The following is a 15,371-nucleotide window of genomic DNA, read 5'->3' on the forward strand; positions in this document are numbered from 1 at the left end:
AACAGTGAGCCAAATTGGTTGTGAGGCCACCGGGGTTTCTTTCTGTCTGACTGGTGGTGCAGGGCTGCAAACTACACACACGTTGGTACCGTTCACATTTGGGTTAAAAATATTTCCACTGGGTCAGGCCGGAATTTTCTCGGGTTTGTCTTGGTTTGGGTCTTTCTTAAATAAAAGGATTTAGGTAAAAAGTAATTCGAGTCATTTCAGGTTGGGTAAATGTTTTTGGACCTGAGAAGACCTTTAGTGTGACGTACTGTACAGTATATACTTTGCTCAGTCTGTTTTAGTGTAATACTGCGTGTTAACACTTGATGGCAGCAGAGATCTGTGCTGTATTCATAAACACCTCTTTAAAGACGTCATTCACAGTAAATAACAGGGCTTTACTTTACAGCGTAACATCCGCCTATAAGTATTTCTAATAAAAGAGTATAGTGGATCCTCTGAACTGTTTCTGTAGATAAAAAGTGTTTTCCTTCACAGCAGCAATAATAACGCAGATGTTTGTATTGTTATTATTTCTAAAGAAACAGAATTAAATGCTATATTATTTTCATCTAGAGTCTCAGCAGAGGTTGAATGCTGTATGACATTATGATTGAATCTCATGGCGGAGGCGTCTGTCAGTGTTTCTGTGTCATCATCACACTGTTAGACAGAGCAGATTTCAAGCAGCTGGTGTTGTTAAGAGCTGCACAGATGGTTCTGGTAAGCATCGTCGCTCAAGTGCCCGGCCCAGCTCATGATAGCGGCTCTTTCGCTGCCAACAGAACACAACAGTGAGCCTGACACCGCACGTGACGTCTGACACCACGCCGTATCACCGACTGTCTCGGATAAAAAGTGTGACACGCACGGTTAACTGTGGTGCTAAAAATATCTGCTCAGCGTTCTGCAAAAAACCCCAAAGAATCCAGGCAAAACGTTACCACGTACACGCTTCGGCTTTGTGGATTTGAATGTTTTCTAAATGACTTCATTTAAGGTTTCCCGTCTAACCCGATCGTTAGCCCATAGGTCACCCACAGCTCCTCACCGATCTCGCAGTTGTTTCCCAGGTATCCGGTCCCGGTGCAGTCACATATGTAGCGGTTCCAGCCCTCTTTGCACTGTCCTCCATTAGCACAGGGGGTGCTGCTACACCTCTTCTGCAGCTCACGGGTGCAAAAGCTGCTAACGCCCGGAGCGCTCTGGATCTCGGCTAGCCGGCGGACGTCGCGACTCTTCCCGTCGATGAAGAGGTCACGGACGCAGCCGACGTAACCGTAGTTGAGCAGCGCCGTCCAGACCTCGGGTGGGAGAATCAAACCCTGTTGACTCTCAGGTAAACCGCCCAGGTACATATCACCGTCCAGATCCAGAATCTCACTGCCCTCATTAGAGCTGAAGGGAATGGATCGGCTGTTTACTGAGATGGACCCTGAGGAGAACGAGGGAGGAGAGTGAATGATGGCATATATTTCGGCATCATCTCTCCTCTCTATGGAGATCAGTGAGATTTATGACTTACTCTTAATTGTCTATTAAACTGCAATCCCCCCCTCCACACACGCATGCACACACACATACACGCATGCATGCAGGCACACTTCAGTTGTACTCTCTTTTACAGCAAATGAAGATCTGACAGATCTGTGAGGTTTACTGATGTCTCTTTCATCACATACAACACTGCAGCGTTTATTTCTCATCATCATGTGTCATGAGACCAGAAACATGGCAAAAGTTTTAAAGTTTTAAAATCTGATTTACATGACCGAACAAATCAATCAATTTGGCTTTAATCTAGATTGATTTTATGTCAATTAAATACCATTATCTTGGTTGTGGTTTATTAAATGTAAATTACTCAACTGTGTGCGTAAAGAAGTGTATTTATACAATTATATTTATAGAAGTGGGTGGAAGCAAAATCTGATACTTTAAAATGTACAGTAATACAATTTGAGATTGCAAGACAGCAAGAATTGCATTAGTCCTATTTAAAACAATGTAATGCTTTAGAGAGAGACGGGCAAATCTAACAGACTAACATCCGTCACTAGATGCTGTTTAAACTCATCTTACATCATCTGTTTCCAGGGAAATCAAATCTTGTGATGTTGGTCTGTTGTCATTATTTTGAGAGAAGACATACATCAGTCATTTAAAAACATTTGTACTACATTAACAATGGTTTAAGTAAGAGATAATGTACAGACAGCAGGTTATCATCACAGGAATAATAAGACCTGGCAGAGGGTTTTGTATCAGGGGTTTATTTTACATTATACCACGGGTCTGTTGAATGCTGTATTCTGATTGGACGAGAAATGTTTCGTGGGTATGCGTTAATTTCTGATAACCGCACACCTAACTTGTCAAATGTCTTAAAAATAGGCACCAGAGCAATGTTTGAGGTAACTGTGGTATAAGAGGAATAACTGACTCCGGTCCTTTGAATTATTTGATAATAATGCACACCCACAGTGTAACAGCACTCCGCTTCGCGTCGTGCCGCATTGCACCTTGGGTGTGCATTATTTTCTTATAATTCAATGGCCCGTCGTCAATTATTCCTTACATAACAACCTGCTGACTGTACATTATCCTATTTATTACATGACTAAGATTGTAAGAAACTTTAAATATTGATTTGAAATGTTTTATTTTCTCATTTTTACTGAATGCAGACCTTCAGCAAGAAAGAACCATGTCATATATGTTATTAAAAGACAGATTTATATTTATTTATATTTATTTATTGTGTAATATTAAACCTGTCAAAATGATTTGCAGCTGTGTGTTTGCAGTGAGTGTGTGTTTGCAGTGTGCCTCTGTGTTTCTGTGTGTGTATGTGTGTGTGTTTGTTTTCCTCACCTTTCCTTCCCTCTCTCTGAAAGTCTACATGGCACCACTCTCCATCATTGACCTTTTTGTTACTGGTTTTAAGTTTGATGCTGCCGGAGCCCATGTCCATCAGCAGGTATAAAAATCCGTCCAGCAGCTCCATGGCAAAATAATCCGTTTTCATTTCTCGTCCCGGGCGCTGCTCCTTGGTGCTCTGCGCTTTTCCGTGGCTGAACAGCAGCAGTCCGCTGGGCTCTGTGGTTCGGAAATCAAAGGATATGGAGCTGGTTTTCTTGGTGTCCCAGCGCGGCAGGGTGATGTAAGACTCCGGAGATTCAAACGTCACGGGGTCGAGGGCCGCCACATCCTCACAGCGAAACACCAGGTCACCGTGCAGGCTGATCTTTGGGTCTCTCTCAATGGCCAAACGGGAAAGCTCGAGTTTAAAGTCGTTGTTCTTGTAAACGACCTACAGGAGCCGATACGAATGCCTTTTATAATTAGGAATGTGTTACAGAAAACTGCGTTGTCCAAAAGTTTTGTATGGAATGAAATATATTTTATAAAGTAGTATGTTTCATTTTCCAGTGGAAATGTCTTTAAAGCAGAAAAGATGTATACTAGAATTTTCTTTCTCTCATCATGTTTACATCTTGTGTAAGTTAAAACCATTTAAGAACATAGTAACATATTTGCATACAGAAGTGCATAAGTAATGATTTGTGATAACATTTAATCCTTAACTCTTTCCTTGCCAATGATGAGTTATCTAGTCAATTAAGTGGAAACTCTTCCCTGCCAATGACAAGTTTTTACGCCAATCCAGGTTTCCACTCTTACCCAACTTATAAAACACTGAAACATTTACTGATTCAAAAACAGTAAACAATTGTGTGTATGTTTTCATCATCGCTCCGAATCTGATTGCTAACAAAAGTCCTTTATGTAATTATCTCAGCTTTTGGTTCAAAATTTGTATTTTTGAAGACACCTTTCTATATTTGAGAGGTGATAAAAGGAGAACAAATGAAGATAGAATAAAACAAGTTTTTTTCTTTGTTTGAAAGCAGAGGGTCTGTTCTTTCATTTAATATACTGTATATATGATATGTATTTAAAGAAGAACATTTTCTAGAAGGCATTTAACGTTTGTGAAAATCATAAAAAATGCTGGTGCTGGCTGGAAACTTTTTAAAAAACGCTGGCAGGGAAAGAGTTAAGAGCCCGATGACATAACAGAAGACTATGAAGTAGAAAGGTTTTGGTCATGAGTCTGCAGTTTATTTGATGTTTGACCTTCAGCTCCATACAAACCCACAAAACCTCAAGAACAAGCAGAACACACTCACGTCTTTCAGACAGCCCATGAAGTTGTTGCTGACCGGAGATCCGGGCAGATCTGCTGTGTTTGGGCTTCCACCGATATAGAAGAAGTCATCAGAACCCAACATAGTGTAATCCTCCTGTGTATAACCAGTGGTGGTCAGAATACCATCCACTGATATAATTACCTACCGGCCGAGAGACAGACAGACAGACAGAGAGAGAGAGAGACAGAGAGAGCGTTTCCGAAGAGAAAAAGAGAGGAGGAAGAGGAGAGAAAGAAAGTGATTAAAGAGTCATTGTGGTTTAAATGGGTTGGTAGTGATCATAGTGTGCTTAATTCATTGTTGGCTCTGGGTACGAAGAGAGATAGATAGAGAGAGAGAGAGAGATAGAGAGAGAGAGAGAGAGAGAGAGAGAGAGAGAGAGAGAGAGAGAGAGAGAGAGAGAGTTTCTTTAAGGTGCAGTGGTACAAGCTGATATCTTCTAATCTCATGACTGTAGTTTAAATAAGACGACTGCTGCTCTCTCACTGTTCTCTATTATCTTTATTGAGTTCTGCTTTATTAAAACACACAGCACCTGCACTATAACTCTTTTGTTTCATAAAGGAATAAAGAAAGAGAAGCTAGAGTAAATACTTTAAGTCTTAGTCTGACTGATCATGTGATTGTTTTTTATGTTTAACTAGAAAGACAAAAGCCAACTTTGTTTCATTCAACAAACCCTTACAATAACAAACTGCATCGTCTCTTCAATTTTCACCGTTTGTTTACTCTTTTGCGTTTGTTAAAGGATTCATCAGTAGGCTATCAGTGGCGTGTTGAATAACAATTGTGTTTTTGTCTTTCTGGCTGAACGTGTGCAATTAAAACCTGCTCTGATAAAAGCGCTCGCTGAACTAGACAACTTTATCAGTGAAATAATTTTCTTCTTCAACAAACATCACACGAGCCATTATGAGTTCTGTTCCTCTTCTCACGAAAACATAAAACAGCTGGCAAGCACCGAGTCTGTAACTCTCTGTTCACGATCACTCGTATACATCAACCGTGATCCTCTCCATACACATACACAACGTCATCATAAGAGCTTTGAACAACTGCACCATAAAGAATCTGATTCTCAAAGAGCCATCGTTTGATTTATTCTGCCGTACTTCCCTCCGCAGGGCAACACATTTTTATGTCTGCTTCATTCTGGAGGCTCAACGGAAGCCCGTGACCTTTGAACTCGTGTCAGTCTTTAGGTTGAGTGATTTCTGACACTATAAGGGGATTTCATCTACTGTACGACTCTTCGGGGTTCACGCGCTTCAGTCAGAAAACATTTACTCTAGATTGTAAATCCTCCTAGAATGGCCCAAATCTATGATGTCAAATGCTGTCCAAGAATCTTTTTTAGTGGCATCTGTCTGCGTGTGGCCATCGAGGTCATGTAACGTGTAACGCAGCTGGCATTACGATGATGTTGGCAGGTGTTTGATTCTGACACAGACTTTGCTGTTATAACGATAAATACATCATAGTGACGAGAGAGAGAGAGAGCGAGAGAGTCCACCAGCTGCCAGCCACCTGTGAAACAGAGCCAGCTGATAAAGAGAAAGAGAGAGAAAGAGATGCTGTTACACTCCAACACACCACAAACAGTGATCCAAACACAACAACATACAGTATACAAACACCACAAAATTAAGAAAACACAACAAAGATGTGCCTGATAACTAGCGCTCTGCTTTCTCTTATTGGTATTGTGTTCAGTTAGAATAAGGGCCAGATTTACTAAAAGAGGCAAATTTAACGTCAGAGCACAATTCCAAATCACCATCAATGGGAGTGGTAATATCTCTGGGTTATTTACTAAAAATCCCCAAATTAATTAACACAGGTGATTTCCTTAATGACCAACACAATCTACTAAGAGCAGCGCAAATTCAGGGTTGCAAATAAGTGGAGCTGATGAGGTGCAGGTGAACACCTGATGAGCTTGAGTTCAGCACCACACACATCATAGCTCATAGGACACTGAAAACAACTGAAGGACAAAACAAGAACACCTGCCATTATATGACGACTTCTAGTGACTCCTCTTTTATTTAATTCAGCAAATTCAAAATAACATGACTTGGCAAACAATATTTTTGAATAATTTGTTCCTTTGGCATTTCACATAAACTGTTACATGCAAAAAAAACTCTGCTTTGTACCACATGCTGTCTGATCTCTGCGATGCCTCCTCCAATTAACAACAATTGCTGCCATTTCAAGCGCAAAATTATTTAAGATGTTTTTTTAGCGTTAAATACAGTGTCAAATACCAGTAATATCACACGCGCAAACATTAGTAAATCACATTGCACAAATTATTGATCTAATCTCCTACCATAAATTTAGCATCTGAAAGGGAAACTGGCTAATGTTCCTCACCAGAGTCATTATTTAACGACAAAATGATGGTTTGTGCTGGCGCAAGCTGTTAGTAAAGCTGGCCCTAAACCTTTTTAAAGAAATAAAAACAAATGTGGGTATTTGTAATCCAAGTGCAGCTGTCTTTGTGTTTTCTTTCTTTTGTTGTGCTGTGGTCTGATGTTGTGTTGTGATCACTGGAATATAACTTTATTAGGTTTCATCAACTATCATTCAAGCAATCAATCCCAAATATGTTCATTTATGAATGTACTTTTGTCCTGTTATTGTAAGTTTATATTGTAAGTCACTCTTCATACAAGAAATGTTAACATACAGTATACAACTTACAATGGTAAACATGTGTCAGTACATCTAAATTAACATTAACCAGGATTAATAGTGTAAGAAGGGTCAAATTAATACTTTATTACTGATTTATGTTAACTACTGTGCTAAGCTACAAGTTTGTACATGATGTATTTAACATTTTCATAAATGGACTGTTGTTTCTTAAAAGTTTTTAACTAACTTTCAAAGTTTTGAAAGTATTGTTAGTGTTGACATGACGTCTTGTGTAGTTTTAGTGAAACTGTGGCATTTGACTTTAAAACATCTGGGGCCTCATTTATTCAAAGCTGCACAGAAACCGTCCTAAATTTGATCTTGCAATCATTAAAACAAACACATGCATGCACCTAAACTTTAGATGTGAAATCTACTGAAATCTATACATCTAAAATGATCTTGAATTAGTGTCCAGTTGAACAGTTTCATATCTTCAACTTTACATGATGTCATTCACATATAAAAGAGCGCCTGTCAATGTTCAAATTCTTTGTGAGCAGCAAGAAAGACTTATATTTCCAAAAACCTGCAGCAATCAGACAAGCAAATGTGTGTATATCTGCTTAAACCCTGATGTGGCGCGAAGCACTTGTCTACATTGAATAGCGTTTTTATAAATATGGATTTTTTGCATACACACAACTTTATAAATGAGACCCCATAAAAGCAGATATACATCTGGTATTAAGATGTGTTTCTGACGATCGGAACACAAGTGGATGAGAGAGACTCTTCACACAAATTGTTTAAACACAAGCAGGTTAATATTGATGTAAACTAATATTAGGTTAGAGTCGGCTACTTGTGTTGTTAGTAAACATGTTGCACAGTGTTTTGTCCATGTATTTGAAAGAGCTTTCTCTGATATTTTAGCGCAAATGATAAAATAAGCTTGTGCAACTATCACACGCATGCAAAATGAAAGAGGCGGAGAGCAGACACTTTAGTGTTATCAATGAAAGCCTAAAAATCACACTTTACACTGTGTGTTAATGCTAGAAGTCAGGACGGATGTAAAAACATTGTGCTCGATACATCACACATCAGATCAATAGGCAGAGAATAGACGGTGTTTTGTGGCTGAATCTGTTATCAACTAACTCTGAATGTGAGAAAACTCAAAACGTTTTACAGCCTGTCCACTTGTGATCCCATCAACCAAAACGCATCTTAAAAACTTGATAACCTGCGCGAGGACGTGGATGTACTGAAGAGCTATTTATTTACATAATTTAAATTACTGTTAGTTTAAATGTACTTACATTAAACAACTATACATCATTAAAAAGTGTTTTGATTTAAGATTTAGTTTTTGACCTTTATTTTAATCTGAGAATCCTAGTAACAGTAATTTCTTCATTTTTGTCAGGCGTTATGAAAATGAAAAACGGTACATACCTTTAATTTGAAATATAACCCTCAGCCGCACTCATTGATAAAAATACTCATCCGTGATCGTCATGAAAGCACTCGATAAAACAACATCTATCGGGGCTTTTAATTTAAAGTATGCATATTTGGAGAAATATTACTTCAATTTTATATGTTTACTTCAAATTTCTGCAGGGGGGGTAATATTTCACCCATTTTTATGCAAACATGGCGATATGAGCAAGTTTTGAGTCTGCCAGTCATTCACACTCAGTTTGTTTCATTCATACGTGAAGCCGGAGGGCGCTAAAGTCTCAATATGAAAACTTTCTGAGAAAGAATAATACGTCAGAGCTCAGCAGCAGCTGTCAGTCAGACGTGAACTTGAACAGTGACCTGCAACGAGCGATCGCTGTTTTTATAATAACATGTAAATAAAGATGTTTTGATGTTTTAAAACCATGGAGACAATAAACACGATTAAGATTATATATGGTTTGTCTGTATTTTTAACGCTATGTCTGTTATTTGCATAACAGTACTGTATATTATAATGCTATGCTAAGCTAACAGCATAAATAACATAAAATTGTTTATTTTCGGTCTTATTTTATGATCCAAAGCCACATCAGATCACGCATGATTGTTTAAGCACTCGACTTTTGATGTTATAATGTGAGTTTTATTATAAATGCTTTTATTTGTAGTGTTTTGATGGTTTGCTAAGCTAACGTACTAGCTGTTCTGTAAACATCTGCTGTCTGGAGATATGAGATATATGTTTCTAGGAATAATTTTGACTGGTAAAGCTTCTTTAAGGTAAGTTTCTTTTTGTAAGAAAGGACTTTAATAAAAAGAAAGAGAATTGAGACAAAAGGAGGAAATAAAACACTAAATAGAAATTATGAGCAATTATTATATTGTTTATAATAATAAAATAAACATTTAGACAGCCATATCCCGGATTAAAAGTTGTTAATGACTCATCCGAATGCTTATTTAATGAGTCTGTTTAAAACACGGAGCAATAGGACAATAAACTGAAAGGATGTTGTGAGATATGAATAACCAAACATTAGCTTAGCATTTTTGCTGTTTTCTCTAAATAAATTTACATGACATGGGTCTAAAAAACATTTCATAAAATACAGAGTTTTAGAGGTATCATCTTCAGATTTAAAACAGAACATGGTCAGACCTGTGGCTTTAACCGCAGAGCATTTCTAGATTGCTCCAAGGCCAATTTCATTGAGATTTTCATAACAATATTTCATACATGTTTGGTGGAGTTTATAAAAAAGTATAATTTAAGCTCTCTATAACAACTTTTTTCATTATGAAAGTAACTAATGTTCACCTCTTAATAAACTTCCAAGTGTCTGCTTTCAAATGAGACCAAACTTATGCTTTTAGTGCAAAGACTTTATAAACTGTATCTATTTTAGTTTGGCTATGACAGTTTTTGTGGGGGGGTTCGGAAAATGGAATGAGGGCTAACAGGTTAATACCAGATGTAAACACGGCCTAAAAGACGTGTGGTCAGTTTAGATCTTCACATGATGACATGTATAGTAACCTACTAGATTAACTAGTACACTTCATAACCGAATACTTCACGCTTGACTATATACAGTCATATATCACACAGAAATAATATTACTGTCATCTACAGAACATCAGAGATTCAATGTTGTTTTCTTAGACACACAATAGTTGTGTCACAAGACAAAGATAATGTTTTTTTGAGGTGTATGATCAACACTAGGTTTATCACATCACAATGAACAACATATCATGTGTCAACTGACAAACATTATCTGAACGATTGTGATCAGTTTAACAAATAGATTGTGTTAAAAAGCATGACACATATGCAGTCAATGTGATTATAGCAGTTCAAAAACCGACAAGCAGTTTCTCTTAGGTTAGTTAGGTCCAGGCCGTTTCACACAAACACACAATTTAAATGTGATTTAAGGAAAGAAAAATGGTCTGTTGGCCTACGAAGAGACAGTAATATAATCATTTAGCAATGAGCTAAATAAAAGAGCTACAGGAAATATGTTTCACACAACACAAACATACAAAACAACGCAACACCGTAATGTGTGTGTGTGAGGGATTACACAGCTTTATCTGAACATGGTCTCTGTGTTGTTGTGAGGGTTAATAAGTCAATATATCTAAGAGACAAATAGGCCATGAACACATTATCATCTGCTGGAGGTTTCACAGGTTATCTGCAGTCCAGCTTTCATCTATCAGCAAACACAATCACACTAACAAACGTCTGCGTGCTCGCTTTCCTAATGCACAAATGTCTTCACGTTAGCCTCATCGCTCCCTTGAGATTTATTCTGTGATAACAACTGACTGGATGAACATTATCCCATACCTAATTTATTTCATTTTAATCTAAGAGCTTTATTTTTGAACAAGACCTTTGGTGGTGAAATGAAAGTTTGAGATCAGATATTTGAACAAGGCTCGAAACAAAGAGAAAAATCCTGCTTCACACACAACATCATCATCATCATCATTCGGTGTCTGTGTCAGATATTGTGTAGCTGTGTAAGTGGACTTCAGAGATTATTACAACATCTTATGTGAGATTTCAATCCGAAGGGAACACACACCATCAGTTTGAGAACATTCATACATCACTTGACTGGAAGTGAAGAAGGAAAATCACCCAGCTGTCATTGTGATTCGTGTCATCACTTCAGTTTTTTGTTTGTTCTGCTATGTGCAAGTATTCATAAACACTGCTATTATTATACAATACACCGTAGTGTGAATGTTACATTTGTACATTTTATTTCATCTCCTATAGGAATTTATTTAGAAATGATTATTATATTATAAACTTTTATCTCAGTGCTAGCTAAATGTATTTTTAGTTTTTACAGTGTAGCTTTAAATCCAATAACTGCAATAATCCAATAAATTTACAAGCATACAGCAAAACATAAAAGTAGATTATATTTGTTATTACAATGTGTGTGTGTGTGTGTGTGTGTGTGTGTGTGTAGATGGTAAACGTTACAGTGTGGGGAGCAAATATCCTCCCATCATTTTAGAAATGTTTGAGATAACTGTGTTTTTTACTCATGAAACATGCACATAATGTTATATTGCACACCGGAAACACAATCAAAGCTTCGAAAACACAGAAAAAAAATGGGACATTTAAATCTGTGCAAAAATCACACGCAACATACTAGATTTAACATTTATGTGTTCTCATTTTAAGCCAGCACTTTAAAGTGAAGACGATCCTCATCTATACTGATGTTTCTGTCCATACTATACATGAATGCATAATACAAGAACATTCACACTGGGTATGCGTGTACAAGTATTACAGCTTATTACTCTAATAATAGTTTACCTTTTGTAGATGTATGCAGTCACAGTGTATTTAATCGTTTCAGTGGTTTGCATTATAATCCATAACCGAGACCCTGCTGTTTATAATGCATGTGATGGAAGAGGACAGAGCAAAACTGAGCACTAATATGACTGTATCTCCATCAGGATACATCTTAAAAACAATGTAGTAATCTGTTGGTGGTACTAGAGTTGGTCGTACTTGTGTGCTTGTTTTGGGTCTCAGCATGTGTTTAAAAAGAGTGTTTGAAAACCTGAAAGTCAGCAAAGCCTGCAGTTTGTCTCTACCTGACATGCATAAATATCTTTTTTAAATGAAAGACCCGACCTGAGACAAACCTGAGAAAATAAGACCCGAGTCTGACCCGACACAATGTAGTTTAAACCCCACTGGACCCGAATGTAAACAGCACGGCTAATATTTGACCCGACCCGTTCCCGAGGCTCAACTCTGTGTAATATAGCCATTCTGAATGTGTCAGTAATTCTTATAATAAACTTTATATGGATTCAGGACTCAAATTAGAGGTTAATGTTTACACAAGTTGAAATAGAGAATACCTCAGTTAAAGTTAGTTGGGAACTACCTAAACTTAGACTTGAATGGAGAAGCTTTAACTTCTAACTGAAATGAAGGCTAAATAGTATAAACTTAAATTAAAATGGATTAAAGTAACTATTATTAAACTATTATTAGCTGTATGATTTATTATTTTAGTCATATTTAAATTAGAAACAGAGACAATTCTGTCAAAGTTCAGAGAAAAGACTAAATTGGATACCGTCATTGGTCCGATGGGTCGCTCTTTACACTTCACATCGTCACATGCTGCCGTCAGATTCTTGTTTAGTATTTATATCTAGTTCAGTATGACAGGTTTCTGACAGTACCATGTTTCGTGTAGGAAATGCGTGTCTCAGTATTGGTTATATTGGACCATGTATTTCCCGTGTCTTGTCACTTTTACCCCACTCCCTTGTTTGTCTTTATGGTTCAGTCATTGTCACCTGTTCCCCTCATTAGTTTCTCCCTATTTAAAGTTCTTGTGTTTGTTGTTCTGTGCTTGTTTGTTTTCCTTTATGCCTGTGAGAAGTTTTTTGACTTGTTCCTGTTAAAGCAAGTATCTTGTCAAGTGTTTTCTTTAGTCTTGTTATATGTCATGTTTATTGTAATAAAGTTTGGTGTCAAGATTATAGTCTTGTTAATAGTTTAGTCTAGTTAGTGTTTGTTAATCTTGTCTAGTTATTTTCCTGTTTTTGTCAAATAAAGTACTCTTTGTTAATCGGGTTCTGTCTGCACTTGGGATCATCCTGTAAATCCCGGACATGCTGTCACAAAATTACTGTTCAATTCATTCATCTAACAGATTTTATATTGAGGGCATCCAAGTTATTGGACATATTTTAACTTAGTAACACAATAGTTACTTTCCCTGGTAACTAGTTACTTTTATAATGATGTAACACAGTTACTAACTCAGTGAAGTACTACATGTGAAGTAACTATAACTAATTACTATTTTAAAGTAACTTTAAAATAAACACAAACGTTTGTGTTTGAACTGTTCAATGAGTAAACCATGTCTACTTAAAATGCACTCATGCACACGCACGGAGAGAGAGAGAGAGAGAGAGAGAGAGAGAGAGAGAGAGAGACACACACACACACACACACACACACACGTGTAATTTGTGTTGCCTGAGAGAAAACGAGCTTGGCGTTATGATTATGTGAATTTAATGGCAGGTTCCACTTCAGTCTCTGGAGATCAGGATCTGAATCTGTAATGACTGAAGACAGCAGAAAACACAAAACACACACAGGATCTCTCTTTTAAACACACACACACACACACACACACACACACACACACACACACACACACACACACACACGCCTGTACACATCATTTGCATGAATGAATTCATCTTTTGTGTTTGAACACTACACCAGAGATTATTTAAAAGACAAGAACATCTCTCAGTATTACACCTGCACTCTTAGAACGGATGTGTTAAAAACAACACATTAATGTTGATTCTGGGACAACACATTTAGTGTCCATTCACAATCCACCCTTCTCTGTGTTATTATTGAAACAACACATTTTGTGTTACTTTTAACACAACTTGTGTTTTATTTTGACACAAAATCAACACAAAATCACACACTGTGTTAAAATTCAATGTAATGTGTTAAAAGCTTAACCCAAAAAGATGTGTAAAAAATAAACACATCATTTCTAAGAGTGTGCGCTCCATAGACCAGTTGCTAGTAGACGTCACTGCAAGCTGCGCCTGTAATGTGGTGTTAGAAAAACACTAGAAAATATTTATACACGGTGAAACGGTCAAGATAACCCATTAGTAAATGTCGTCTTGTGCTGTTGACTGTCAGAATAGGAATGACAAAAAAAAGATGGTCTTCTACTATTTCTTTTTATCTTAAATCTTATAGCCTATGTCTTCTTTCTTTTGTCCCCAATGTTTGTTCTAAAATGATTGTTTACATACTAAATAAATATAACACACACACATGATGAAATCATGTCAAGAAAATGCTGAAATGTTTAATAAATGGTATTATATAAAATACATGATAGTATTGCTTTTATATGTACTTTAGCGATTCATACAGTAAAAATAATTGATTTACCAATAAAGAACAATACATTTATATTACATACATGCACACATCTCAGTAGCCAAGCCAGTTAAACTTTTAATCTATCTAAAAAAATAAATGTAACATCATGAAAACGCTACAGGAAACATTACACTACAGGAGGAACATAGAGGAAACAGACTTTACCAGCTAACTACACTGAAGCTACTTAAAAGGACAACATGTCTTCATTAAATTTACTCCGTTATATAGGGGCGGTTTTCTGGAGCGGGATTAGACTAGTCCTAGACTCAAATAAATGTAAGAGATGTCCAAACTGAAAACCACTTGCATTGACATATCTTAAAATACATCAGTGTCCTTTGTTTTACCTCAAAATGCACTCAAGTCATGTTTTTAGTAAGGCTTGTTTGTTAAAACTAGTTATATTTTATAATTAAACTAAGGCCTAGTCCTGGCTTAATCTAATCCCTGTCTGGGAAACCACCCCATAGTGTAAGAATGATTTAAGCCCAACAGTGAAGATCTCAATGAATGTGACGGCAGCAATTCGGACCTCTGAAATTCATTCATGAATACAAACATTAAACCTACAAACACTGAATCAACACTGAAAAAAACTACAAATAGAAGAACACGCTGAGACACCTGATGATGATGATGATGACGACATCACAACAGACGTACAGACTCTGAAATAACAAAACAATGATCATTAGCTGTCAGAAGAGCGAGTGGGTTACTCTAATGTACCGCAGATACTACTAGAAACAAACAACTAGCTGGAAACTAGTGTTAAACTACAGGAAACTAGATTTCTGTTGGTAGTTTCAGTTTTTGTCAGTGTCAAAAGAGACTCTTGTTAGTTCTGTTAACTGTTTGTCTAGCACAGAGGATTTTTAGACAAGACAAAGACGCAATATTACACTCTATTCTGTTGTCACAGGGCCATTCCAACAGATCTGAAAGAATTGATCACCTGTCAGACATGAAATAATGATCTCACTATTGCCTACATCAGCTCATCTGTCAGAAAACTGACAGCTCATTTATTTACTCACAAACAACCCATAACA

General features: G+C 37.0%; 1 protein-coding gene across 9 annotated transcripts in view; it reads right to left on the minus strand.

Annotated features, from left to right (window-relative positions):
- nrxn2b (neurexin 2b) overlaps window positions 1-15,371 on the minus strand; it is a 380,291-nt gene that overhangs the window by 89,978 nt on the left and 274,942 nt on the right. For all 9 annotated transcript variants that reach the window (XM_055218533.2, XM_055218549.2, XM_055218495.2 and 6 more), the window contains 3 exons: window positions 4,182-4,343; window positions 2,863-3,301; window positions 1,040-1,423 (listed from right to left, as the gene is read on the minus strand). In XM_055218533.2, coding sequence (XP_055074508.2) covers window positions 1,040-1,423; window positions 2,863-3,301; window positions 4,182-4,343 — 985 coding nt within the window. The remainder of the gene's footprint in view (window positions 1-1,039; window positions 1,424-2,862; window positions 3,302-4,181; window positions 4,344-15,371) is intronic.

Source organism: Misgurnus anguillicaudatus, chromosome 21, assembly GCF_027580225.2.
Source record: "Misgurnus anguillicaudatus chromosome 21, ASM2758022v2, whole genome shotgun sequence".
NCBI lineage: Eukaryota > Metazoa > Chordata > Actinopteri > Cypriniformes > Cobitidae > Misgurnus > Misgurnus anguillicaudatus.